The 25,918-nt window shown below is 41.7% G+C and overlaps 2 protein-coding genes across 13 annotated transcripts; one reads left to right on the forward strand and one right to left on the reverse strand.

The window, feature by feature from the left end:
- Positions 1 to 2,080: 2,080 nt before the first annotated feature.
- On the reverse strand, positions 2,081 to 12,075 carry Hnrnpa2b1 (heterogeneous nuclear ribonucleoprotein A2/B1). 8 transcript variants are annotated; one of them, XR_004944497.1, is made up of 13 exons: positions 11,282 to 12,075; positions 8,651 to 8,686; positions 8,442 to 8,552; positions 7,952 to 8,098; positions 7,554 to 7,764; positions 7,327 to 7,428; positions 7,168 to 7,248; positions 6,495 to 6,557; positions 5,673 to 5,792; positions 5,331 to 5,453; positions 4,421 to 4,504; positions 3,355 to 3,580; positions 2,081 to 3,065 (listed from the first exon to the last, which is right to left on the reverse strand). XR_004944497.1 is itself a non-coding variant. In XM_036181301.1 (12 exons), the coding sequence occupies exons 1-11, from the start codon at positions 11,285 to 11,287 to the stop codon at positions 4,443 to 4,445; spliced, it is 1,062 nt and encodes a 353-aa protein (XP_036037194.1). In that variant the 5' UTR covers positions 11,288 to 12,075; the 3' UTR covers positions 2,081 to 3,065; positions 4,421 to 4,442. The 8 variants fall into 8 exon arrangements, 7 of the variants coding, with proteins under 7 accessions (XP_036037194.1, XP_036037199.1, XP_036037195.1 ...); XM_036181301.1 differs by lacking the exon at positions 3,355 to 3,580; XM_036181302.1 differs by lacking the exon at positions 2,081 to 3,065 and having other exon boundaries at positions 3,200 to 3,580.
- On the forward strand, positions 10,823 to 25,136 carry Cbx3 (chromobox 3). 5 transcript variants are annotated; one of them, XM_036181309.1, is made up of 6 exons: positions 11,759 to 12,141; positions 13,487 to 13,539; positions 16,421 to 16,563; positions 19,004 to 19,166; positions 22,930 to 23,024; positions 23,859 to 25,136. In XM_036181309.1, the coding sequence occupies exons 2-6, from the start codon at positions 13,516 to 13,518 to the stop codon at positions 23,983 to 23,985; spliced, it is 552 nt and encodes a 183-aa protein (XP_036037202.1). In that variant the 5' UTR covers positions 11,759 to 12,141; positions 13,487 to 13,515; the 3' UTR covers positions 23,986 to 25,136. The 5 variants fall into 5 exon arrangements, 4 of the variants coding, with proteins under 4 accessions (XP_036037202.1, XP_036037203.1, XP_036037201.1 ...); XM_036181308.1 differs by lacking the exon at positions 11,759 to 12,141 and adding an exon at positions 12,178 to 12,367; XM_036181307.1 differs by lacking the exon at positions 11,759 to 12,141 and adding an exon at positions 12,178 to 12,331.
- Positions 25,137 to 25,918: the final 782 nt, after the last annotated feature.

The following is a 25,918-nucleotide window of genomic DNA, read 5'->3' on the forward strand; positions in this document are numbered from 1 at the left end:
TATATAAAACAGTTAAAACTACACATGCAACAGAGTAACCAATGACCTTTTAAATGAAAATGAGTCATAATAGTTCAGATTTTAACAGTGCAACCTGTCAAACTTTGAGACATTTTTCAATGCTGTATTGACATATCCCAGTTCCAAGGAAACAATATTTATATTGCCCAGTGGTCAGCCATTGCAGTGAGTCAACCATTTCTCCTTTCCTAAATGTCAAAAAATGCTTAGTGTTAACAGATTTTAATCCATATGTGGAAATAAATCATGCTGAATGTGAAATGTGTGAACCAAAGCTTCCTATACTCACATCAGGCATATAAACCACTTACAAAGGACATGGAAGTGTTATAGAGTAAGGGTCCTCCTAACATGACAGCAAAGTTATAAAAAAAATCAATAGCACCTGTCAAAAGTGGGGATGGACAGGGTAAGACAGTGTTTACTGGCTGCTCTTCTGAAGGACCTAGCTACTAGATAGATCCCCAACATGCAGCTATAGTTCCAGATGACCCATTGCTCAAGGGCACTGTACACATACAAACACGCATAAACCAATGTATTTTGTATTTAAAACTTCCAACACATTGTTACATTTTCCAATAGCTGCTGGAGGTGATCAGGCAACAAGCCACTATGACCAGAGATAAAATTGTCTACCAGGTTGTTTCAGACCACTTGGGAATCTGCCCTCTTTACACGATAGGGTCAGCCTTGACCTCCAGATTTAGCTGATTGTGCCCAGTATTAAAAGTGAAGATAGCATGGTACTTTCACTGCCCACCAAATTCCATACTGCTTTAAGTCTATGGATCCAAACTATTTATAGCACCTGTCTAAGTGCACTAAATCTTGACCAGACTTAGAAGCAAGGTTTTATCAACCTAGAGGTTTTACAAGTTTGCCCCTTTGCAACACACTGGACCAATTCTACCAGCCACATGTGGAGAGACCGAACATACCCAAGATTCCTTCCCAATTTACATTCTTATAAGTCCTGTTCCCAATGAAAGGGCTCAGCATATGAAGGCCCTTTCCCAGAACCCAGGGACCTTTGGTGGCCAGAATGCTAAATGAACTGACTGGTTCAAGTTGCCCTTATACTGCCTACAAATTTTTAAAGTTTTAACTATTAATAAAATTCTGTAGTAAAAGAGCTGTTCCACAGGACCAAAATTCAGTTCCCAGTGGCACAGATATGACAAATACCCAGGTCCATGGTATCCAAAAGCTATGTGCACAACCCACAGAACACTTCCAGTGATCCCTCCAATACAGCTAGCCATTTAAGGGCCCACACATATATATGCTTAATCCCATCCCTTCCACGAGCCACACCACCCATTCATTTTTCCTTTGGGGCATTTGCCTTTACTGTTTTAGTAACTTGTTTCCCTCACAACTGTGTAATACAAATTTTACTTTGAAGTCCAACTTTAAAAGACACGTTTTTTTAAGCCCTGTAATTTTTGAGGGTATGAGGTGGAGGTGAGGACTCAATTTCCCAAGTGGTGAGATTAAGGGCACCATGTTACTACCACATTCTAGCTACTTTTGGTTTTGTAAGCTGGAAACCAAGTATTTGGAGATTGTTCATGAATGTGCTAGTTCACAAGGTCCAAGAGCTCACTTACTAACCATTGACTTACCTATATTGCATCATTATCAAATAGTGTTAAATTAACTTCTTACTCTGGTTATTATAACTTACCAAGTCATCACTAAGTTTAAACCACAAGACTGAGTTTAACCACTAACTCTTCACCAAGTGTAAACTAGAACTCCTATTTGGCAGGACTCTTTTGGTGCTTTGTACATATTAACTTCAAACACCTAATCTGGTTAAAACCCATGGTTTCAAAATGCAACCCTTAATGTTCAATACAGATAGTTGTAGCAATGCATAATTCAAAAGAGTATTAAGGACAGCAATATGCCCATTAATGCTTTTCTCATTTGTCTACTAATATTGAATGGAAATTGTAAATGTATAGTAGCTTTGTGCAAAATTAATTTAAAATTTAAGGGGGTGGCGATCTTGTAGACAACTGGTGTCGACTGAACAAGATTCACACTTGTGTGTAAGCATTACACCACGTTATTTGGATACAAAAGTTTATTTTATAAAACTTGTACTCAAAATAGAGCTTTTATCTGTCTACTCACAAATCCTATTTTAAAACAATACATTATCCTTAGCTACTTTGATGTTACCCTTTACAAACAGCACTCATTTCATTTTGTATTTTTATCAAGAACCTGTACTAATGAAGTTTTTAATCAGAAAACATTCCCTTTTATCTTAAAAGTGCTTCTTAAATGAAGGCACCAACAAGAACTACTTTCAGATGGTACAGAATTTCTTATTTCTTGAAGACTCTGTGGTTGACCACTTCTTCATTAGTTACCTGCAGCAAGACACCTTCCTGCCAAAGGAAAAAAAAAGTATCTGAAGAAGTTTATCATGCTTGTCCAAAGAACCTAAATAACTTCAGTGGTGGTTTTAGGATTAAAGCAGACTCACTGATGTGTATAAGCCCTGAATATCTCATTTCTGGAAAGGCAATAAAGCCTAGAAACTAGAGGGTAGTTTTAAGAAATGAATTTCAGTAGCCAACCTGCAGTAGTTTAGGGTAGGACAATGGACAAAAATTACCAAATTTTAACCCAACTATTTAGTACAGGGTACACAAAAGGGTTTTGTTGTCGTTGCACAAAAATTTCTATGTAGTAAAGACACTATCCTTATAACCTCCGGTCAGTCTCATCCTGATAAGCATGTAAAATTAGAACCATAAACTAATAAACACAATGTCTTTCAATGCCTAGTTGACTCAAACTGCTTGATCCAGGACAGGTGAATAAATGCACAAGGGTGGAATGATAGGTAAATCTCATTTATTGAACTTGCAGCCTAACTTTTACCTACCATTTTACTACCAACACCACTGAAGGAAGCAAGAAAAGCTTTATTAATGATCACTTGGCTTGCCTCAGCTGTTGAAATGAAGCACTTTACAGTCTTTGTGGCAGCAGAATATACTTGTCCATGGTTCATATCAATGCTAAAATTCCAGCAGGGAAAAAAATGATATGTTAAGCACCTGAATCTTCATGGAAAGGGAGGGGGTGAGAAAGAAGGAAAAAAAGGGGAAAACAACCAAAATAATTTAAGTAAATGACAGATTGGAAAACAGGGTTTATAAAATTATCTTGAGTTTATTATTGTTAAACTCAAATTTATAGCTATGTTAAACTACGTAAGAACCACTATACTGAAAAGACCATTGAAGAGTTTATTAGTTTATCTTTTAGGGAGGAAAATTAAGAAAGAAAAAGTAAATAAGATCTTACCTAAAGAAGTTTAACTGAAGCTTAGAACTACTTTGCTCTACACCCTCAGCTTTCGTTGGCATCCTTATCAACTACTGTAGTTTAAGCTTTGTAGATACAGCACAGTTTTTTAAGACTGGCTGAGCTTAGTCGTCAAGAGTTCTCTTGTACTAGACCTGTGTCCCTGAAGAGTACCTCGCTGGGGTTATTTCCTTTCCTTGCATTGAAGAAGCAGCATCTAAAAGATCTAAAAAGGTGTTTCTCCTTGCAGAGATATCCCTTAAGTTAACTAGATAATTTAATCCTGATGAATTGCAGACAACACACTTAAATCTGACCAGCATTTATCTTACACAAATACAACAACAGCTTTGCAATGGACCTTAATTATACTACCCACTCCTTAACTTATTTAAAATAAAAAGTCTATAATTACACAATTTCCTTTAGAATTATTTTATTAAATCATAAATGTACAACAGCTTCTTAACTCTACACACGCACTTAAATTTTTAAAGGAAAAACGTTATGTCTTATTACACCATGATCCTGGCTAATAGCTTTTCAAAACTTTTGAGAAAAATCTTAAAAAAGGTTTCACATGTCACCTGAAACTTACAAATTTAACATTATCAAAGAAGGAATGCTTCTACACTCTTACAAAGACCACTAGAAAGAAACAACAATTAAAAAGCTAAGAAACTGTCTCAAAGGCATTTTTTTACAATCCTTCCTCCACAGTAAGGTAATGTTATTAAATAATCCAATCCATTCACAAAATGGCTCTCTGCATCTGCTCTGGTGTCTTCTGCCATATCACTGCATATTTATGCATGACTGAGATAAGAGTTTCCTTAACATTGTTATTTCGATAACCTGAAGCTGTTCTGTTACCTCTGGGCTCTCATCCTCTCCTATTTATACAGTGAAGCCTGTTTCAACAGAAGTAAAGAGTAAAAAAAAAATAGGTTATGAAATTATCCATCTAACCAGATTTTAAGGAAAGATAACATGATCCTAAAATGCTTTAATTCCTGCAGCTAGTTCTCCCAAGATAATAATAATTGAAAACTCAAAAACTACTTACCCATGGTTAAGTAGGAAGAAGCTCAGTATCGGCTCCTCCCACCATAGCCCCCACTTCCTCCACTTCCTCCAGGACCATAGTTTCCTACAATGAAGTAAGAAAGCAAGCTTAGCACATCTATAAATCTGTAAGGTTCTGGGCACCATATCTTTAAATTTTGGAAATTTCAAGTCTTCTTCTGGTTTTATCACACATAGTCTCTATATTGGGATGGCTCTCCTGAACTCACTATGAAGCTCAGGCTGGCCTTGAACCCTAACTCCTTCTAAGTGCTGGGATTATGGGCACATGACAGGTGCAAGAGATAGCTGTGGTGGCGCCCGCCTTTAATCATCCCAGCGCTCAGTAAGCAGAGGCAGGTGGATCTCTGAGTTTGAGGCCAGCCTGATCTACAAAGAGAGTTCTGGGAAAGGCGCAGAGAAAAACTAAAAATACAAAACAACAAAAAAAATATATTGGACCTTGTCTCAAAACAAAACAAAATGAATTGTTATATTAAAAGAAGCTTCTTCAACAAGCTAAATGGCAGGATATTGTATTTGGGACATGGTTTAAGGTAACAGCCCTTGCCTGGATTACTGACAGTACCTGGAATAGCTGTTACTTAAACCCTAGAGTAACTCACCCAGCTTTAACTAGGAATGGTGGTACCACCAGCCTTTAATTAGACAAGGAAGAGGAAGGTGGATCTTTGTAGCTCCAGGACAGCCTGGACTACAAAGACTCTGTCTTAAATAACATCCGTGCCACTCCCAATCATGTAACTTTATACTTTAGAGGTACACGTTAACTCAGTAGCTTAGGAAAATTTTCTTCCCACCTCTAAGAGATTCTTCCCCTTCTGAAATGCAAAGCTGTTGGACTTCTGTATCTCTTAATCTAACTGAATTTTAAGTCCTTAGTAAATTACCTCCACCATATGGTCCTCCCATGTTCCTGCTACCACCAAAGTTTCCACTCTTCATTGGGCCATAGTTAGAAGGTTGCTGGTTATAATTTCCAAAATCATTGTAATTTCCACTTCCATAATTTCCTATGAAAGAATTAGAGTATTAACTAACAAACCTCTGAACTATTATAGAAGCATTAAACCAAAACTAAGGTTTAATTCTTAAGACAAATTTTCTATAAAAATCAAAGTATAATACCTATCTATATAATCCTACAATTAAAGTATCTAGGTGACAATGAAAATAAATGTCATTAATTCTAATCCAAATTCCAACATAAAGGTTGTAGATGAATTTATTACCTCCTCCATAGTTGTCATAACCACCTCCGTAGCCCCCACCCTGGTTGCCATATCCAGGTCCTCCACCACCATATCCTCCTCTTCCTCCTCCATAACCAGGGCTACCTCCAAAATTGCCACCTATTATAAAATAAGCCTTTAAGTAATTGCTTAAAATTTTCAATTCCACTGAATTGTCTTTATTATACTCATTTCTGTTTTTTTCAAAACACAACTTTTTATATAAGGTGATTTATTTGTTTCATGGTCTATTCTAGAATAGACTCAAAGGTAAAATAAATACCTATTCTTTTGGACAAACATATTTCAGGGTCACAAACCACCATATAAAGCAACTTAAAATAACTTGTAATACCATGAACTCTACTTTGAACCGGAAAACATTTCAAATTCTTATGCTCTGTAGTTTGAAGAATACGAAGGGCAGCATACTGCCAAGATATATTAAAAAAAAAAAAAACTGACAGGCTGATCTGAGTCTGAGGCCAGCCAGGTCTACATAAACACATCTCAAAAAACAAAACAAAAACTTGTAATATCCGGATAAGTCACTTAGGTAAAACGTTATCCTAAGGGACCCACCAGCACTAACAATATAAAGTTCAACTCCCCATCTAGAGTTTTCCAACTGCCTCAATTGATTTTTACTGTATAGCAATAGCTACAGATATACTCTGCTTATTTACAAAACTCCAAGTGCATTTTAAAAAGCCAAACACCATTATCACCAAGTATTCTGACAGGCAAAACAAGTGATACACACATTTGACCATGCCCAAATGTTATGTATATTAAGATAAAAAAAATCAAAATAATACTAACCTCCAGGTCCTCCTCCATACCCATTATAGCCATCCCCAAATCCACGTCCACTTCCATATCCATCTGTTTAGAAAAAGGAGTAAGATTACACTTTTTTACTCTATCAGTATCTCAGAATAAGGATTGCTGGAAATCTTACCTGTTTGTTCATTGGGGGTGTGGGGGAGGGACACCACTGAATGTTAATTCCATTTACTAACATAACAAGGCAGCCACTTTTTTAAGCAATGGGTTTAGATCCAGAAAGCCCCAAACTATTAATAAGGGGGAAACTTTTTTTCCTTAAAAGTGTATAGCATCAAAACTTTAAAGTCACTAGTCACTACATTCATTTATACAAGCTGAAAACCGAAAGAAGCTATCTATCACCTCTGGCAGAATTTTCTTGAGACAGGGACTTACATATACAGCCTAGGCTTGTCTTGAATCAATACACACACATGCATGGCTACAGAGGTGACCACAAATACTGAAATTCCAGGTATCGTGTCTCATTTTGTGAGGTGCTAGGGAGTCACCTTAGGCTAATAGCATGCTAGGCACCATACATGCTCAACAAGTGCTCCCCCACTCCATCCCCTTAAAACGATTCCATTCATTCAAACCCCCCAAAAAAGAACAAAAAACAATTCAAAAATCAAACCTATCACACCCTTCAAAAACACTAACTTACCAGATCCCCCCCTAAAGTTGCTTCCTGGTCCTGGTCCAAAATTGCCGCCGCCACCACGAGAATCCCCGAAACCAAAGTTTCCTAGGATACATGTTCTGATTAGCAAGCAGACAAATAAACCACCCATGGAATACATGTAGATATAATACATAAAGTTACCTCCTCTTCCACTCCTTGAACTTTGGACTTCCTGCATTTCTTGTCTAGACAATGCCTTTCTAACTTCTGCATTGTGACCATTGATGGTGTGGTATTTTTGCACTGAAACAAAAAATATTTATCAATACATTCTAACAATAAGCAATCTTAATGTTTTAACAGGCTGCTGTTAATATACCCAATTTTATATGCACACCACACCACCTCCTGTGTGTCTGGGCACTTACATACAATTTTATCCACAGGATCATGGTCATCAAAAGTAACAAAGCCAAAGCCTCTTTTCTTCCCAGACTGCCTGTCAGTAATTATTTCAATAGTATCAATTTTTCCATATTCTTCGAAATAATCTCTAAGGTGGTGTTCCTCAGTATCTTCTTTAATTCCACCAACAAACAGCTTCTTCACAGTCACATGGGCACCTGGTTTTCCAGACTCCTACAACGGGTAGTGATGGGAAAGTTATGCTGACAGAAAAATTCCACCCTGACACATCTAACTTTCACTTTTATCTTAATATCAAATTCCTTCAGATATAGCAATAGATTTAAAGGTTAATGTACGTGTACAAAAGCTGGCATACCCTAACACCCCCAAAGAAAACCCCATAATGTATTTTGCTTACCTCTCTTGCTACAGCACGTTTTGGCTCAACTACCCTGCCATCAATGGAATGAGGCCTTGCAGCCATGGCGGCATCAACCTCTGCCATGGAGGAGAAAGTTACAAAACCAAATCCTCTTGATCTCTTGCTTGCAGGATCTCTCATAACCTTTAAAACCAAAAGTTGTTAAGCATTTAATTTCATGCTCTTATGAACTAGCAACACCAATTAGAAAGTCTATTTTTTGCTGGGCGGTGGTGGCGCACACCTTTAATCATCCCAGCACTCGGGAGGCAAAGGCAGGCAGAGCTCTTTGAGTTCAAGGCCAGCCTGGTCTACAGAGTGAGATCCAGGACAGGCACCAAAACTACAGAGAAACTCAGTCTCAAAAAGCACAGAAAAAAAAAAAAAGTCTACTTTTAATACTGATTTTCTTATGACTGAACCCAAAATTAACACATACTCAACAGTAAAACTAGAACCTGCAGCCAAACTTTCCCAGTTGACGTACCACACAGTCGGTGAGCTTTCCCCATTGCTCGTAGTAGTTTCTCAAACTTTCTTCTGTGGTTTCAAAGCTTAAGCCACCAATAAAGAGTTTACGGAACTGTTCCTTTTCTCTCTGCAAAGGAAAATACCATTTCAATTTTTATTTACATTTTTCTCTTTGTATGCAGGAAATTAAATTCTTAAATATGAGGTGACCTGCTGGCAGAGTACCTTTTTCCTCTCCAAAGGAACAGTTTCTAAAGTTTTCTGGGGGGGAAAAAAAAAACTTACATCAAATTTAAACCATATGTTAAACTGCATATTAGTTGTGTTACACCAAAAATTGCCTCAGCTGAAATCTATACAAGTTTTAAAACCACTAATATTTGATCTAACTTTAATTCACATAAATTATCTTAAACTGATCATAGATTTTCTTCAAAATCTTTGAGAAAAACCATACCCAAATTCTGTGGTCATTTAAGGGATATTAAAGAACTTATGAAAGTCTTCATTAAAATCCTATAACTCAAGCACAGAATTCTACTCAAGCTACCTAACTGAAAAAAAAAAAAAAAAAAAAAAAAAAAACCTACTTATGTTTCCATATCCACCACTTCAGGATTCAGCTTCTAAATAGTGGCAGATTTTAATTTCCTTAAACTGCCCCCTCTGGTGTTAGAATAAGTATCTCAAAGGGTTTAAAAAGACAAAGCAAAACAAAATCTTGTAACTCTGAAACAAGCTCCATGAAGTTGAAAACTCCAGATACTCGTACCACCTTAAAAGAGTATTCTTTTAACTTACAAAAATTTATTCCTATAGCAACCATTATCTTAACTGCAAAGTGGATCTGGGATGCACTCCTTGTCTGGTAGTTAAGCTACAGTACAAACAGGCACACATTTATCTACAGTTACCACTAAAAGTTCATTTTAAAAACTTTGTTACTGTTTGTTTTTAATAATTAAAGCAGCATATACTTGTGCACTTTAGTGGACTTCTGACAAATCATGGAAAACCGTTCTCTCAAAGATTTCCAATAGAAAAAGGCCTGAAATAAATATTAACTGAAATCGTGCTGTTTATTACTGGTTTATAAATAACTAAGCTTAAAAAAAAGATACTCATAAACTAGGTCATACTACTCAGAACCTATCTTGATTGCATAAACTGAAAAGACAAAATTGAAATTACAATAATGGACAACTCTTATTACTCAAACCAAATATACAAGATTCTGTCAAAATCCTCTAAAAAAAAAAATTGTTAAGTTTACTGCCCTTCTCAGGTTCTGAAATTTGAAAAGTGGAAACGACAGTAGGTTAAAAATTCAAATACTTTTAATTACTTAACATGACTGCAAATGGAGTTTCTAGGTTGATCTACTTAAATGCCACTACACCTCTTTAAATTCAAAATGTTAATATAAAAATACACCAACCATTATTTTCATATGACTAACAAAAAGCAAAAGCTCATTACTTACCTCATAGGTTTTTCCAAACTTACCCGACGTCCACTATCGATTATAAACAAGGTTATTTTATAAATGTGCTTAGGGTCAAAGAAAATAACCCCCTTCAAGTTGAAACCTTATGCTTACCAATGTAATGATCAACCATAATTGCAAACACAATCAGAAAAGCAAATGACAAAGTTCAAATACATTTGGGGCCAGAACTGAAAGTTTGTATATGGCTAGTTCATAGATTAATGTTGACTGAGCCATGCTTTAAGCAACGGGTAACTATGAAAAAAAAAAAAATACTATTTCTTTCACTTCCCCCATGTGGCCATCACGTGTGAGGATCCAGCCATATGCTGTTGTAGCAATAATCCCTACGCTTCCCTTAAAAATGATCCTAATCCGAACTGTTTCAAACAGAAGGATCCTTAAGGATAATAAAGGTACGCTGCAGTAATTAAAAAAATCTCCCCGCCCAAGGTAACATAACCTAGCTACAACTGAGCACTCTGAACTCGCTACAGTTCAAGTACTGTGCCACCACCGCAGGCTCCAAATCCCTTAAGAAACTGGAGGCCAGGAAAAAGTCTAAATATAAAAATCACTTCTTCCAGCAGCAGGGCTGCCCCGGGTGGAGGCCGGGGCCTTGATTGCGCTCCCCTCTGCGGGCCCGTGCCGGGAAGCCCAGTGGGGCGCCCCCGCCCCCACCCCGCTCTTCTGCGTGCGCCTTCGCAGCGCAATGGCGCCATTTCGTCGAGGGGAAGGCAGAGCGCCTTCAACGAGGTGCGCAGGGCTCTGAGATCCGAGCTCCAGAGCCTCCACATCCACCCCGGGACGGCATGAAAGCACGCCGAAAACCGAGAAAAGCCACCAGCCGCCCCGGCGCGGTGGTGAAAGGGGCCGAGCTGGCCGCCCCGAGGAGTGCTCAACGCCAAAAACCGCTGCGAGGAAGGAGACGGGAAAATGGCGGACGCCAAATCCGGTTCCCGGGAGGGGGAGGGGGGAGGGGGCGCTCCGCAGACTCGCTCCGGGGCCCCGGGCCGCCGAAACGCTCCGCCGCCAGCACACCCCGGGCCCTGGGCCCGCGCACTTCGAGCGGGGGGCGACGGCGGTCCGCTCCCGCGCTCCCCGGGCCGACGAGCCGCCCCGCCGCGGCCGGCTCCCATCCCCCACCCCAGCTCAGGGAAATGGCGCCGGGCGGCTGAGGGCGGGGAAGGCGTTCGGACAATCGGGCCTCCGCCAACGACCCCGCACAGCCTTCCCCGGGCCAACCGCCCCTCGAGCGGGCCGCGTCCCCTCCGCCGGGCCGCGGAGGCGGGTGGCCGGCTTTCCACGGCGGTGCCTTCGGCCTCGCCATGCCCTTTCCAAGAACTCATTGATTTCAAACCCGTTACCTCCATCGCGGACTCAGTCGCCTCAGCCCGATTTCCCGCAGCCGAGCGAGATGAGAAAGACCTCCGCGGACGAACGCGCACGGGACTCGTCCTGACGCTGTGGGGAGAGCTGCCGCCGCTCCAAGGCACCGCGCCGCGGGGGGACACCTGCACACAGGAACCCGGCGCCGCTGCTACTGCCGCTGGAGCCGGGACCGCCGCTTTTCTAGAACCTTCCCCCCACTAACGCGTCTCCGCCTACGTCAGGCCGTTTACGTAAACGTCCTAACCGCCGCCAATGGCGGGAAGGGCCTACACGCCCCTTCCGCCAACTGCGTGCACCTCCCCCGCATAGGCTGAGCGAGACCCGCCCTACGTCCCCTGCGCAACTGGCTTCCGTGAATGGCGGAAGGCTCGCGCCGGCAGGGTTCCTACGCCCGGAATTAGGTCCGGCCCCCACCGCGGCGCAGGGAGCCGAGAAACGGTCGCGCAGTTTGAAATTAACGCTGGCGGGCGGGGCCTAAGCCGCAGTTGGGGCGTGCGGCCTTCCCCACCCTGCAGCTACACCCTCGCCCATCCTCATCCGGGCTCTCGGGCCACACTTTATCGTTTGTACCTGCCCCAAGGGGTACGGGTCCCTCCCAGAAGGCCTTGCGGTCCAACGCCCGAGGCCCAAGGCCTTAGCAGCCCCGCGGCCCCCGGGAGAGGTGGTGCTTCAGGAACCCCCGCGGCTTAGCGCCCCAGCCCCGCGGGCCCCCAGGGCGAGGAGGTGGGCGGAGCCCGGCTTTGGCGCGCGGCGCGGCGCGACGCAGAGAGGCCTCGGCGGTCCGGCCTGCCTCCCCCACCCCCCAGGAGACCCCCAAGGCGCCACGCCGCGGACGGTGAGTGGCGCGCACGCCGCCCCCCGCAGGACGCGTTCCCGGCGGGCCCCGCGCGGCCCGAGCGTGGGCGGCGCCTCCCCTCCCCCCCGGCCGAGCTGCCCGCGCCCCCTCCCCTCGGATGTGGCTGAGCTGAGGCGCGCAGCCGGAGACTCTGCAGGACCCGCGCGGCCCGGAGCATCGGAGCGGTGAAGTCGGTGCCTTGCTTTCTATCTCGCGCGTGGCCGGGGTTAGGATGCTCTGTGCGCCCGGGCTTGCGGGAAAGCTGCGGGCCTGGCGCTCCGCCGTGGGCCCCCGGGCGGCTGGCTCGGGGAGGTTGGCGGGGCCTGGCCGCCGCGCCGCGCCGCGCCGCTGCACGGGGAGAGGGGAGAGTCGTGCAGAGGGTGGGGAGCGCGGTGACAGCTGCGGAGACTGCAGACAAAGCGCGGGGCTCCCCTCCCCCAGCCGCGCCGCGGGCCCGCGGGGAGAGCGGTTCAGGCTTGGCCGCCGCCAGGCCCGAGGCCTGGAGCTGCTGCGGCGCGCTCCCCGCTACGTGGCCGCCGCCGGAGGGGGAGGCGCGGGCTGGTGGCGCAGTGCCCTTGAGCCCCCGCCGCCGCCGCCTTTGTTTCTGCCCGCGGAGGCGCTGACCACGAGGCCCGCGCTCCCGAGTGGGGGGCGGGCTCCCTGCCTTCGTCTGGCCACGCGGGAATCGAGCAGGGAAGGGGCCCTCTTGGAAGGGGAGCAGGCGTGGAGAACTCAATTCCTTCTAGCTTTGTCAGGACCGTGCTTCAGAGGCTGGAGGCAGCAGGAGTGTTCCCGGGAGTGGAAGCCCCGGCTGGACTGTAGAGTGGTCCCCCCCCCCCTTAAAAAAGAAAAAGGCCAGGAATTAGGACTGAGGCATCTTAGTGTTTTCCGTTTACTTTGTGATTGAAGAGAGAGGGCTTCTGAAAAACATCAGGTTGGATTTATCTAGGAGCTCCTGGACTGACTATTCAGAAGTCCAGAGGAAATAAATTATGGTAATTTACCGATAAAAATTAAGTAATGGTGCCTGATTTTGAAACAGAAGCTTGCCTTTCGTACAAAATAAAATAAAAAGAATTTGTTAGGAATGAGATTTAAATTGGAAAGGTAATTCTCTATTATCACCAAGTAAAGTTGTCAGAGGTACCAGTGCCCTTGGTAAGGTTATCTTTACTAATTGGTTAAAGCACTGACATATTCAAGTATGTAACACTAATAACACAAACTCAGAAGCGTTTTCGCTGCATTTTTATCTGAAATGTGCAGGTTAAATTCCACACAAAACTTGTAGCTGCCATTTGTGTGTCATGAAAATTTTAACTCATGCATTTTTTTCTTGCAATAGTTCTTCAAGTCTTCGATTTTTAAAAAAAAATGGCCTCCAATAAAACTACATTGGTAAGTTTGTGAAACTCTAAAACATGTAAGAATCTTAACTGAGGAAATTTTTTGTTCTTTAAAAATTACAACTAAGAAGCCTTAAAGGTGGTGTGGCACACGCCTTTAATCTCAGCAAACTGAAGGCAGAGTCAGGCAGATCTCTGAGTTGGAGGCCAGCCTGGTCTACAAAGTGAATTCAGGACAACCAGAGTACTTCCCAGTACTCTGAAGAAAACCTGAGTTGTTGATTTTGAAATAGGGAGGGTCACAGTGCAGCTTTTAAAACCTGATCTTAAGAGGATTACATAGTAAACCTTTAACTGAGTGTTTTTATTTCGAGATAAAAATGCATATTTGGGGCTGGCGAGATGGCTCAATCTTCCACCCAAGGAAAAGTGGATGGGGAGAGAACAAGATCCACAAAACCCTGATCTCCACAGAAGTGCTTCCCACTACCCCATGATAACATTTTAAATGAACTTAATTGTGAAAAAAAGGTCTCATGGGGAAATCTATAAAGTCATAGTTGATTGGTGTGATTATCCTTAAATCTGCAGAATTATAGAGACACCAAGTATTAATACAGAATTTTAGGAAAGATACTTCGTGCACTGTTAATCAAATATAACAACTGCATTGTGTTGCCATTAGCAAGAATTACAAACTGTCTGAATGAAAGAACAGTAAATCAATTCTGTATCTTTGGAGCAATTTCCTGACTATTGCTAAACCCAGTGTTTGTATTCTTGGGTTTTCTAGCAAGTTAGACATATTTGTTTATTTTTGTCACGTTATAGCGTTAAAAAAAAAACATACACAAGATAAAACTAGGTCATCTGGACAGTGGTGGCGCACGCCTTTAATCCCAGCACTGCAGAGGTAGAGGCAGGTGGATCTCTAAATTCGAGGCCAGCCTGGTCTACAGAGAGAGTTCCAGGACAGCCAGGGTTGTTTCACAGAGAAACCCTGTCTTGGGGGAGGTGGGGAGGCATGACTCCTGGTAAATTCCATAGGATATTTGTGTAGGTGTGCCCCTATATGCTAATAGATTTAAGTATCTTGGTGGTCTTGGGGTGCTGCTGCTTTTTCCTACTTGGATCCTTCATTTGGGGGATGGTTTTAGTAGTGACTAGGTGTTGGAGGGGTTTTTTGTTCGGTTGGTTTTAATTTGGTTCATTTTAACTATTTAAGAAGCACCTGTGCACACTTACGATGCTAGCACTGGGGAAGGCTGAGTCCGGAGGATCGTAGCACGTTAAAGGCTAGACTGGGCTACTATCTCAAAATTTGTAAAGACTGCATAGCACTGTTGTGGAAATGAAATGATTGGGCATACTGTATTGGGTTATTGTGGTGTCCCATGGGTTCTTGTAATTAACTATTCCGAGGTTTAAACGCCTAGTTTCACTCCTTCAACAAGCCTGCTTATGTGCTGAGAAGACACTCAGGTGATGCTGTACCTACCCACCCACCCAGAAAGAAAAAACTGATTTTTTGTTTGTTTGTTTTTTGAGATGGTTTTCCCAGGTTGACACTGAAACGCATGATAATCCACCTATTTCAACCTCCTGGGTGCTGCTAGTCAGCTTATGTACACCTCATGCCTCTCCAAAGTAAATTTAACCGGCTACCGGTTAAGATTCTAGGTTGAAAGCCCAGGAAGGAAGGAATTTTTTTCTCCCACTTACAGAATAAAACTACCATTTTGGACTCTTAAAGAGATACTAGATTTGTTTTGAGTGGTCAGGGAAAATTACATGTAATAGTTATGGGGAAAATCTTGTCCTTTTTAGTTTATTCATGATCTCGTTGATTAAAACTTTTCATTTTGCAGCTAACTTTATTCTTGGGACAATTTTAAATTGATATTGCCATTGGGAAAGGGATGTCTTAGAGCTGCAGTTTTTAGTAGGTTCACTCCGCTACACTTAGTAAGACCTATCATTTAGTGGGGTGTGGTGGTGCACACCTATAAACACAGTACTTGGGATGTGGAAGCTGAAGGATTGGGTATTTAGGGTCTTTCTTGGCTACAAAGTGAATTGGAGGGCTACCCTTGGCTATATGTGACCCTGTCTTGAGTGTTTTGTTTTTGTTTTGTTTTGTTTTTTGGCTATCACACTTCATTCTTAGTTGCTCTTTATTGCTCTAATAAGTCATCGTGACCAAGGCCACTTAGAGAAGAGTTTATGGAGATTTACAGTTGAAGAGGATGAGCCCATAACCATGCCGGTAGGAAGATGGCAGCAGGCAGGGCACTGAAGTAGCTGTAAGAGGTGCAGTTTGATCTACAACAAGCACAAGGCAGAGAGTGCTCAATGGGAATGGCATTGGCTTTTGAAACCTCCAGACATCACTCCTGCCTCCCCTCCCCCAGTAACATACCTCCTCCAATCCTCAAACAGTTCCACCACCTGGGGACCAACCATTCAAATATATGGTCCTATGGAGCCATTCTCATTGAAACCACCACTACTGACATTTACTCCAGTCTCTGTCACTGTCCAGTGTTTTCTAGTTATTTGTCACTGTTGTGATTAAAATGAGTGGCAATTCTGGTAAACATGGTCTTGTAGGATCCTGGAAATAAAACTGGGAAGGGATAAGGTTATTTCTCAGATGGTTTGTTGTGTTGTTCACTTCTGTCATACTGGTGAAGGGTATTGGGTTACAAATGTCAATCAGTGGAGCCAAGCTTTGGTTTTATTATCTATTGACTTTCTAGAAGATGCCTACCCTGGGTCACAGAAGTTTTAAAAAAGGGGTGTTGTTGGGTTTTTTGGTTTTGTTTTGTTTTTTTTATTTGAAAGTAAAAAATTGTGTCAGATGAATAAACAATTTGGCCTTAAAATGTACTTAAGGTTTTTTTTAAATTTTCTTAATTTCTCTTTTGTTTTAGCAAAAAATGGGAAAGAAACAGAATGGAAAGAGTAAAAAAGTTGAAGAGGCAGAGCCTGAAGAGTTTGTGGTAGAGAAAGTTCTGGACCGGCGTGTAGTGAACGGGAAGGTGGAGTACTTCCTCAAGTGGAAAGGGTTCACAGAGTAAGAAACTTCTTACGGTTTTGTTTCAAGCCAGGGTGTCTTATATAGCAAGCAGACTACACTGCCAAGTGTTGGGATTAGAGGAGTTCAACATGCCTCATTTATGTATTTACATATTTTTTTGTTCTGTTGAGGTAGGTTCTTGTGAATCTAAACTACTCTTGAACTTGCTATGGCCAAGAATAACCTTAAACTCTGATCTTTCTGATTCTACCTCCCCAGTGCAGACATGCACCACCACACCTGTTTATGTGAGCCTAAAGATTGAACCCAGGATTTTCATGCATGCTCGGCCAGCACTCTATCAACAACATCCCTGGTCCTTAACTTCAGTATCTGTAATTGTACTTACAATATTGTTACATTTTACTTTTAGCTTAAATATTTTACCAGTTTGCCCAAAGATTTGTTAGAAGTCAGTTTTAGTTCCAGAATTATCTTGTTTGAGGTTTATTTAAGGCTTTAGTGGTCTGAAGAGATGATGACTCTAGTTCTTACAGATGACTGGAGTTCAATTTCTAGCACCAACATGGTAGCTCATAATCATTGATAGCTCAAATTTCAGGGTATCCAGTGCCATCTTCTGACATCTTCAAGTATCAGGCACATGCATACTTATGTGCAGGATAAAGAGACACTCAGAAAAATAAATTTAAAAAACTCAAAGCGGGGTTGGGGATTTAGCTCAGTGCTAGAGCACTTTCCTAGCAAGTGCAAGGCCCTGGGTTCAGTCCTCAGCTCTGCTGGGGGGGTGGGTCAAAGCTTAGTAGCGGTTGACACTAACATAGAGTCAAACTTAGAAAATTAAAGCTCACTAAAGCAAAGGACTGAATGCCATGGCATTTTTAAACAGCATGTCATAATAGATTCTTGTTCTCTTATCTCCCACTTCCTACCATAGTGTCTTTGCGTCTTTCACTAAAGCATTTTAATGTTGTAGTAAACATTGTACTAATTTGAATATATGACCAAGAGCCTAAGTTTTACAGTATATTTATAATGTAGTAAGACAGTACTGAAAATAACAATAAATTTGAGGTATCAGCCCTCCTCCCAAAATGCTTTCCCAATGTTACAGTCTGAAGATAACCACAGACCAGATTATTGAGTACCAACTGTTACTGGCACCAAATATCTCTGAAATCACTCATTCCATCTAATTCTATAAAGATACTTGTGGCTGCGGCACAAAACAGTCTATCCATTGGTACAAGGTGACCATACTTCTATGTTTGTGAGGTGATGCTCATTTTCTTCACGATTCCTCTGAAAAACACATGGGAACGGTTACTTCAGCCTTGTGCTGAGGCAGGAGTTAGCAGTCTCTTCCCCAAAGCATCTATATGTGGCTGTTTTAGACTTGTGGCCACTGATTTGTCTACGTGAGCAGCATAAAAGCAGCAGCAGCTAATGTATTAAATGAGCATGACTATTCAGTGACAGCTTATGAACCCTGCCAGAAATTAATTTCTTATTTTCATTTCCTCCCAACCTTAAAAGGTTTTTTTAAGGGAAATTTTTTGAGCTGAGCATGGTGGTACAGTACTATATAATTCCCGCACTGTGAAAGCTGAGGCAAGATTAGGAGTTGGAGGCCAACCTAGTCTATGTGGTAATGCTATATATATCTTTTTAAAGAGGCAGGGCTGTGCTTTGCAGACCATGCAACAGCCTACAGTTGGCTTTTTTTCCCCCAGCCCTTGCTTTATATCATTTCCCAAATTGAGAACCCACCAAAACTTGAAAACGTTTCACATATGAGAATATGTCAGAATCTTTATTTACAGACGTCATTGAAGATCCCAAACCTAGGCTTAATATGTAAGGAATTAGGAATCACTATTTAAAAATCCTTCTATAGTTCCAGCATTGAGAGTTCTTCACAGCTAGCTTGTGGTACATATGACACAGTCCCCTACTTTTAAAAAAAAAAATAATTTTTTTTTTTTTAAACTCAAAGGATTGGAATGTAGTGTAGCTCAATTGGTAGAGTGCTTGCCTGGCATGCACAAAGCTTTGGGTTTGATCGCCAGCACCAGAGAAACTGGGTGTGATAGAGAATGCCTTTTATTCCAGGACCTGGGAGGGGACAGGAGAATGAGGGCTGGGTTACAGAAAAAGTTGGAAGCCGGCTAAGGTTACATGAAGGGAGCTGCATAGGAAGCAGAAAGAGGCTACTATTGGCTGCCTTAGAGTCAGGTTCAACTGCCTTGGGGGTTCAAATACCAGATTGCTCACTTAGGCATGTGAAGAGGGGCATGAAAGAAATTAGACATTTTTAAATAATATAAAGAATAGGACAACATTTCTTTCTATTATTATTCTGCCAGTGTTAGTGCTTGTCGTATGGGAACTTTTTTCCCCCAGATAGTTATAAACCGGTCCAGGTAATAGCAATGTTTAATTGAATCAACCTTTTGTTTTCTTTAACTGAACACAGTGCTGATAATACTTGGGAACCAGAAGAAAATTTAGATTGTCCAGAATTAATTGAAGCATTTCTTAATTCTCAAAAAGCTGGTAAAGAAAAAGATGGTACAAAAAGAAAATCTTTATCTGACAGTGAATCTGATGATAGCAAATCGAAGAAGAAAAGAGATGCTGTAAGTATATAAAGTCCTGCCTGTTAGAGTGGGTCTATATAACCAAAGTTAATAGCTTGAATTGCCATTACTTTGAACCTTCCTGTCTCCCCAGCTAGTATACTTCTTATTTAGTCTGTATTTTGTTCTTTAGCGTCCAAAGTGATGGGTTTTGTTATGGTTTTTTGTTTGGGTGTTTTATTTGGGGTTGGGGGGGGGTGTTTTTTATTTTTTGAGACAGGGTTTCTCTGTGTAGTTTTGGAGCCTATCCTGGATCTTCTCTGTAGACCAATGCCGGCCTTGAACTCACAGAGTGCTGGGATTAAAGGCGTGCACCACTGCTGCCCAGCTTGTTATGGTATTTTCATGCAGAATTACTGTACTTGGTTCTAATTCATCTCTCCCTTCCCTTTTTGGTTCATTTCCTCTTGATTGGGTTTGAGGCAAGGTCTCATGTAGCAGAGAATGGCCTTGAACCACTCTGGCATCCTGACACTGGATTCACAGGTGTTCACCACAGCGCCTACTTAAAGCTAGGCTAGGCTAAGGTGTTTTGGAGACAGGGTTTTACCATGTAACCCTTCCTGGCTTCAAAGTCAAAGAAATCTGCCTGCTTTTGCCTCCTGAGTGCTGTATTTAAAGGTATTACCACCATGCCCAGCTAAAACTAGATTTTTTTTTCCACGTGTATGGTATTTTGCCTGCCTGCGTGTGTGCGCACCCCACAGCATTCTTGGTGTTCCAGAAGACAGTATCAAACCCCTTGGGACTGAAATGCAGGCAGTTGTGAGTGACCGAGTAGGTACTGGCAATTGAACTCAGAATATTTGGTAGAGTAGCAAATGCTTCTAACTGTTCCAGCCCTAGAATACTTTTTAAACTCCAATTGAGAAAAGAAAAGAAACTTTTTATAGAGCCATTCGTGATGGATAAATAAGGTAACTGTACCCTTTGCCTCTAAAAACAATGAATTTACCTTGTCTATTGGCCTAGTGTGATAATTGAAGGAAAAGTCTTAGTGCTAAATTAGCCACCGACTCCAAGCATGCAGCACATATTAAATTAGTAAAGGATTAATGGGCTTCAAATGTGGTCATTTGAATAAGTATCAAGAATTTTGCTAAAAATGGCATTAAAATAAATTTGGATTTGCTCATAATGTTAAAAAAAATTGCATATATGGTTAATTAATCTTAATACCAACCCTGTTAAGTCTAGATAATGACCCAGTTTATAGATAAGAAAACAAGATTATTACAGATGAAGCTCCAAACGAAAATAAAACATCTTTATAAGGGAAGCAGAACTTTGGTAGTAATGCCTAAGCTATATTGAGCCAACAGTGTTCTAAACAGTTTAATTCATACTGATGCACTCCCAAAAACCTATGACATAGGGATCATTAGTTCTCAAATACATTCCAAAATTATGTAGTCTATAACTGCCAACATTTTTGTTCGTTTTAGAAATTGAAAAACACCCAGGTGGGGCCCTGGCTTTAGTCTACTAGTGCAGGGAAGCAAAGACAGGTGGATCTCTCAAGTTCCCAGACCAGCCTGTTCTACATAGTGAGACCCTGAGAGGGGTCAGGGACAGACAGTTTTAGGGCTGGAGAACTCAATACTTAAGAGCAATTGCTCAGAGGACCTATTTGGTTCCCAGCACCCACTTGGTGGCTCCTAACAGTCTGTAACTCCAATTCCAGTAGGTCTTCTGACTTCCACAGCACCAGACACACACATGGTACACAGTCATACATGCAGGTAATACCCTCAAGTGCATAAATAAAGTTTTTTCTTCTCCTAAAGAAAACAATTTTAGGGGTTGGAGATTTAGCTCAGTGGTAGAGCGCTTGCCTAGCAAGCACAAGGCCTGGAGTTCGATCCTCAGCTCCAAAAAAAGAAAACAGTTTTAAAAAGTACTAATAATTAAAGAGCACAAACTACTTCAGTAGAAACCCTCAAGTTCAGTTCCTAGCACCTATGTAGATGCTCAGAATTGCCTGTAACTCCAGCTCCAGGGGATCCAAAACCCTTTCTGGCCTCCAAGAGCACCCATACTTACACAGAAAAATACACATAATTTTTAAAAATAACAATACCAAAAGGAAAACAAGTAATGGTTTAAGGCCAGAACTGATTGGAAACTGGACAAGGTGACATTCACCTATAATCCCAACACTTGAGAGGTAAATTCAAGGTCATCAGCTATACAAAGCAAACCTTGCCTACATTAAGGCCCTAGCTTTTTAAAAAAAAATTACGTACGTACGAGTATGCATATAAATAAAACCTTCTGGGTGTTAAAGATGCTGTGAAAAAGAGGAGTCTTCTTCGGTGTCTAAGGAAAACAGAGCTGCTTATGACTGTTCATACCTACAGTCCTAGCACCTGAGACACTAAGGTAAAAGAATTGCTTCAAGACTTTGAAGCTAGTTCAGGCTTCAGAGACCTGTCTCCAAAATAGGGAGACAGTCTCATAGGACCAGGCTGACCTTTAACCCCTTATTATCAAGCTTCCATCTAAGTGGTGGATCAATCTCGGGGCTTTATGCCACCACTCTTGGCTTGCTGTGGTATATTTAAAAGAACTGTGTAGGGGTTGGGGATTTAGCTCAGTGGTAGAGTGCTTGCCTAGCAAGCGCAAGGCCCTGGGTTTGGTCCTCAGCTCCAGAAAATTAAAAAAAAAAAAAGTGTAAAGATGATCTAAATCAGATAACTCAAAATAGGAGATCTTACAGATTTTTTGTGTGTCTTTAAGCAAATAATTTAGATTTAATTCCTAGAAGTAAATTCATTGTTTTATTGTTGTTTGGGATTGGCTTGGTAACTAATTTATTTCATTTCTTGAGGCAGGGTCTGTACATATCCCTGGCTGTCCTAGAACTTACTCTGTAGACCAGAGCTGGCCTCAACTCTGAGATCTGACTACTTCTGCCTTCCAAGTGCTGCAATTAAAGGTTTACATCACAACACCCAGCAGTATAATGACTAACATTACATTAGAAATGTTAATATTGGAAGGTGGTCCAAGTATATATATATATATGTGCACCATATGTGTGCAGCTACCACAGAAGTTAAAAGAGAGAGTCGTGTCCCTGGAACTGAAGTTAGACGCAGTTGTGAGCCATCAAGTGGGTGCTGGGAACTGAGCCTAGGTTCTCTACAAAATCAAGTGTCCTGAACCACTCAGCCATCTCTCCAGCCCCTTAGGGTCTTCTCATAAGTATATAGTTTAGGCCACAGTCTTGCTATGTAGCCCAGGGTGCACTTAAAACCTCTGATCTTCCTGAGTACTGAGATTATAGGCTTTTGCTACTATAAGTGGCTACATATTTATTTATTTGTTTTTGTTTTTCATTGGGGGAGATGGTTCTTGGTAAAGTTTGACTAAATAGCCCAGGCCAGCAAGAGTATATAATTTCTCAGTAAGTTTATCTGTATAAGAAAAGATCTTGTCTAGCGCAGGCTTGTCTTACTCCTGATCCTCCTGCCTCCAGCTACCAAGTGCTGGACCAAGTCCTGGATTTCATGTACACTAGGCAGACACTGCCAGTTAAACTACAACTACATCCCCAGCCCTGAGCATGCTTTCTTTCCTATCTAACTTGGGTTCTTTTTGTTTGTTTGTTTTTCGTTCTCTGGTAGCCCTGTAATTTGGATTCTTACTAGTTGTTCCTGTCTCACTGTTGGGAGTTGGTGGAAGTTGTATTACATAAAGAATTCTTAATTTTATTTGTTTGAAAATATTTATGTAGACTATTACTTAACCCTCTAAACAGGCTGACAAACCAAGGGGTTTTGCCAGGGGTCTTGATCCTGAACGAATAATCGGTGCCACCGACAGCAGTGGAGAATTAATGTTTCTCATGAAATGGTAAGTGCTTAGGCAGTTTTTGTAGCGTGTGTTCTTACTGTGTGTGTGCGTGCTTAATGGCGAGGGCAGGACATGTATTGCAGTACATGTTAGAGGACCACTTTAAGGAGTCCATTCCCCACCTGGATGTGGATTCGTGAGTTCAAATTTAGGTTGCCGGGCTTGTGTGCCAAGCATCTTTACCTGCTGAGTCATCTTACAGTTTAAAGTAAAGAGAAAAGGTTAGGAAGATACATTAGTTGGTTTTTGTGTAGGGGTTTGGAGGGAGGAGGTTAAGTAGGGTCTCACTGTGTACCCCTGGCTGGTATAGAATTTTCTATGTAGACCAAGCTGCCCTCAGCTCACAAAGTTCCACCTGGCTCCAAGAGAATTAGGCCTGATGGGGAGAGAAACTTATACACAGTTTCTTCCTTTTTTTTTTTTTTCTTTCTTTTTTCTTTTTTCTTTTCAAGATGGGGTTTCTCTGTGTAACAGCCCTGACTGTCCCCGAACTTACTCTGTGGTCCAGGCTGGCCTCAAACTCACAGAGATCCCCCTGCCTCCCGAGTGCTGGGATTGAAGGCGTGCGCCAACACTGCCCAGCTATACACACAAGATTTCTTAAGTAGTTCCTAAGATAAAGATGGGAAGTACCTAGCTGAGCGTTGTGCCTGTAGTCCCAGCACTCAAGAGGCTGAGGTAGGATTGCCACAAGTAAGTGAAGGTTAAGAACAAGCAAAATGAATAGCCTCTAAAGAAAGCAAGTTCACTGCTACGCAACCCTGCTAGCACTTAACATTCCGAGGACAGGCACAGTTCAAATGTCTAACCTGTTTCTTTCCCTCACAACAACAGGAAGGACTCGGATGAGGCCGACTTGGTGCTGGCAAAGGAGGCCAACATGAAGTGTCCTCAGATTGTCATCGCCTTCTATGAGGAGAGGCTGACTTGGCATTCTTGTCCAGAAGATGAGGCGCAATAATTGTTTGCATTTTTATATATATTTATATATATATAAAATCTGGATCTTTGGTTTGGAATTACTAGTGTGGAAAAAATAGCGTTCTAATGGAAATCGAGTTTGATATGCTGGTTTTGAAGTATTGACAGTAGTTGGGATATTTTTGGTTTTTGTTCTGCATCAAAAGGCACTGATTCCTTTGAGCAAATAAAAGCTTTCTGTAGTTGCTTCTTTAACAATAGAATATTTGATACCATGTTGTATTTCCTCGGTTTTGAAGAACAGCTTTTCTTAAAACGCTGAGGAGATTTTACAGTCATTACTCAATCAGAACTTATTTTTAACTGGGACACAGAAGGACCATTCTGGGTTTTTTGTTTGTATGCGTGTGTATGCATAAAACACTTGCGTAACTGTTTTTCATTTTGTCTTGTTTTTTAATGCTCAAAAACTGTAGATGAAAACATGTGTTGATGAGATTCCATCATTGTGAACATTTTCCTAAAAACCATAACCTTTCAGATTAAGTAGATGATTCTGTAATTTATTAGTTTTAAAGCAACCACATCAGAATTTATGTATTACCACATAAATACAGTAGTTTGTTTACAAAAGTTTGTCCTTACAAACTCCCCCTTCAGAAAATGGAATTAGACAAAGTAGTAGTATGATTTAATAACAAGACTTAAGCTGGGTGTGGTGGTGCATGCCTTTAATCCCAGCGTGAAGGCAGACGGACCTCTGATTTAGACTAGCTAGATCAGCCAGGGCTACACAAAAGAGTCCCTGTTTCTAAAAACCAAACAAAAAGACTTAAATGGGCATGTAAACGTTCCTCTACTGAACTGTCCCTTTATAGAAAGTTGAAATCTTCTAAAAGGTTATGATTTGTGGAATATCTGTTTGCTGTGGAAATGGGATCATGGTTAGAGATGATGTTGGCTATTTCAGACCTGCTGACATAAATGAACAAAATTTGGTAATATAAATTGCATGCTTTTTCTGTACCCTGACTCATTCCTTACTGGTAGGATCAGTCTTTGCAGTATTTGGGTTCTGGTTCAATGAGCCAGAAAAGTAACTTTGTAGTATCAGAATGTCATCCAACTGTATATTTACTTTATTGTAAATAATGGTGAACAGTGGTCAATAAATAGTTTTATATTCCTTTATGTGATGACTTCTTTGTCATTGATTTGCTCTGTAATGAGGGTGGAAACACCTAATCACAGTTCATCCTGTATTGTTTTTGAGACAGGGCATCTTTGTAGTTCAGGCTCTCCTTGAATAGTCATCCTCTCTCAGCCTCCCATATACTTCTGGTTTTTTATTTTGAAATAACCTAACCTATCCCAGGTTAGGCTTAAACTTCCAGGGTTCCTACTTCTACCTCATGAGTGCTGGGATCACAGACATATCACCACACATATTATTTATACACACGTGTATTTATTTGAAGTCAATATTGCCTGAGTAGTCCCAACATTGACTGCACAATGGAGAGGCTAACAGTCCTTTAACTTCTGTCATCTCAGCCTGGTGCTGAAGGGAGTCAAGTACATGTTGGAAGGCTCAAGAAGCTAGCTAGAGTGGATGGTAGCTGCAGGGGTAGACTGACTAGTCATGAAGCAAAGGTGGGCATGCAATACTGCTTTATCCTTGGACCTCTTAAGGTTTTATTTAACTATGAGAACTGGGGATAGTGAATGCCAGTACCTTTGAGGGACAGAGGCCTTATATCCCCTGGAGTTATAGGCAATTGTGAACTGTCTGGAGCAGATGCTAGGAATGAACTCAGGTTCTCTGCAGGAACAGAGTTGCTCACTGCTGATCCGTATCTCCAGCCTGCCTTGGACTGCTTTATATCTGGGTCACTGTTAGAAAGGCTGCATACTCTAGGGAGAGTTTTCACCCTTGGTTAAGCAAATACCCACAGAAACCCACACAGTTGTAT

This window comes from Onychomys torridus, chromosome 3, assembly GCF_903995425.1.
Source record: "Onychomys torridus chromosome 3, mOncTor1.1, whole genome shotgun sequence".
NCBI lineage: Eukaryota > Metazoa > Chordata > Mammalia > Rodentia > Cricetidae > Onychomys > Onychomys torridus.

Coding starts and splice junctions, on each gene's coding strand:
- Hnrnpa2b1 (XM_036181301.1), bottom strand. Junction 7,765..7,951: donor AACGTGCTGTAGCAAGAGAG/GTAAGCAAAATA, acceptor TACCCGTTGTAG/GAGTCTGGAAAACCAGGTGC. Junction 5,454..5,672: donor TTATGACAACTATGGAGGAG/GTAATAAATTCA, acceptor ATTCTTTCATAG/GAAATTATGGAAGTGGAAAT.
- Cbx3 (XM_036181309.1), top strand. CDS start 13,516: ATGGCCTCCAATAAAACTACATTG. Junction 16,564..19,003: donor AAGTGGAAAGGGTTCACAGA/GTAAGAAACTTC, acceptor AACTGAACACAG/TGCTGATAATACTTGGGAAC. Junction 23,025..23,858: donor TTAATGTTTCTCATGAAATG/GTAAGTGCTTAG, acceptor TCACAACAACAG/GAAGGACTCGGATGAGGCCG.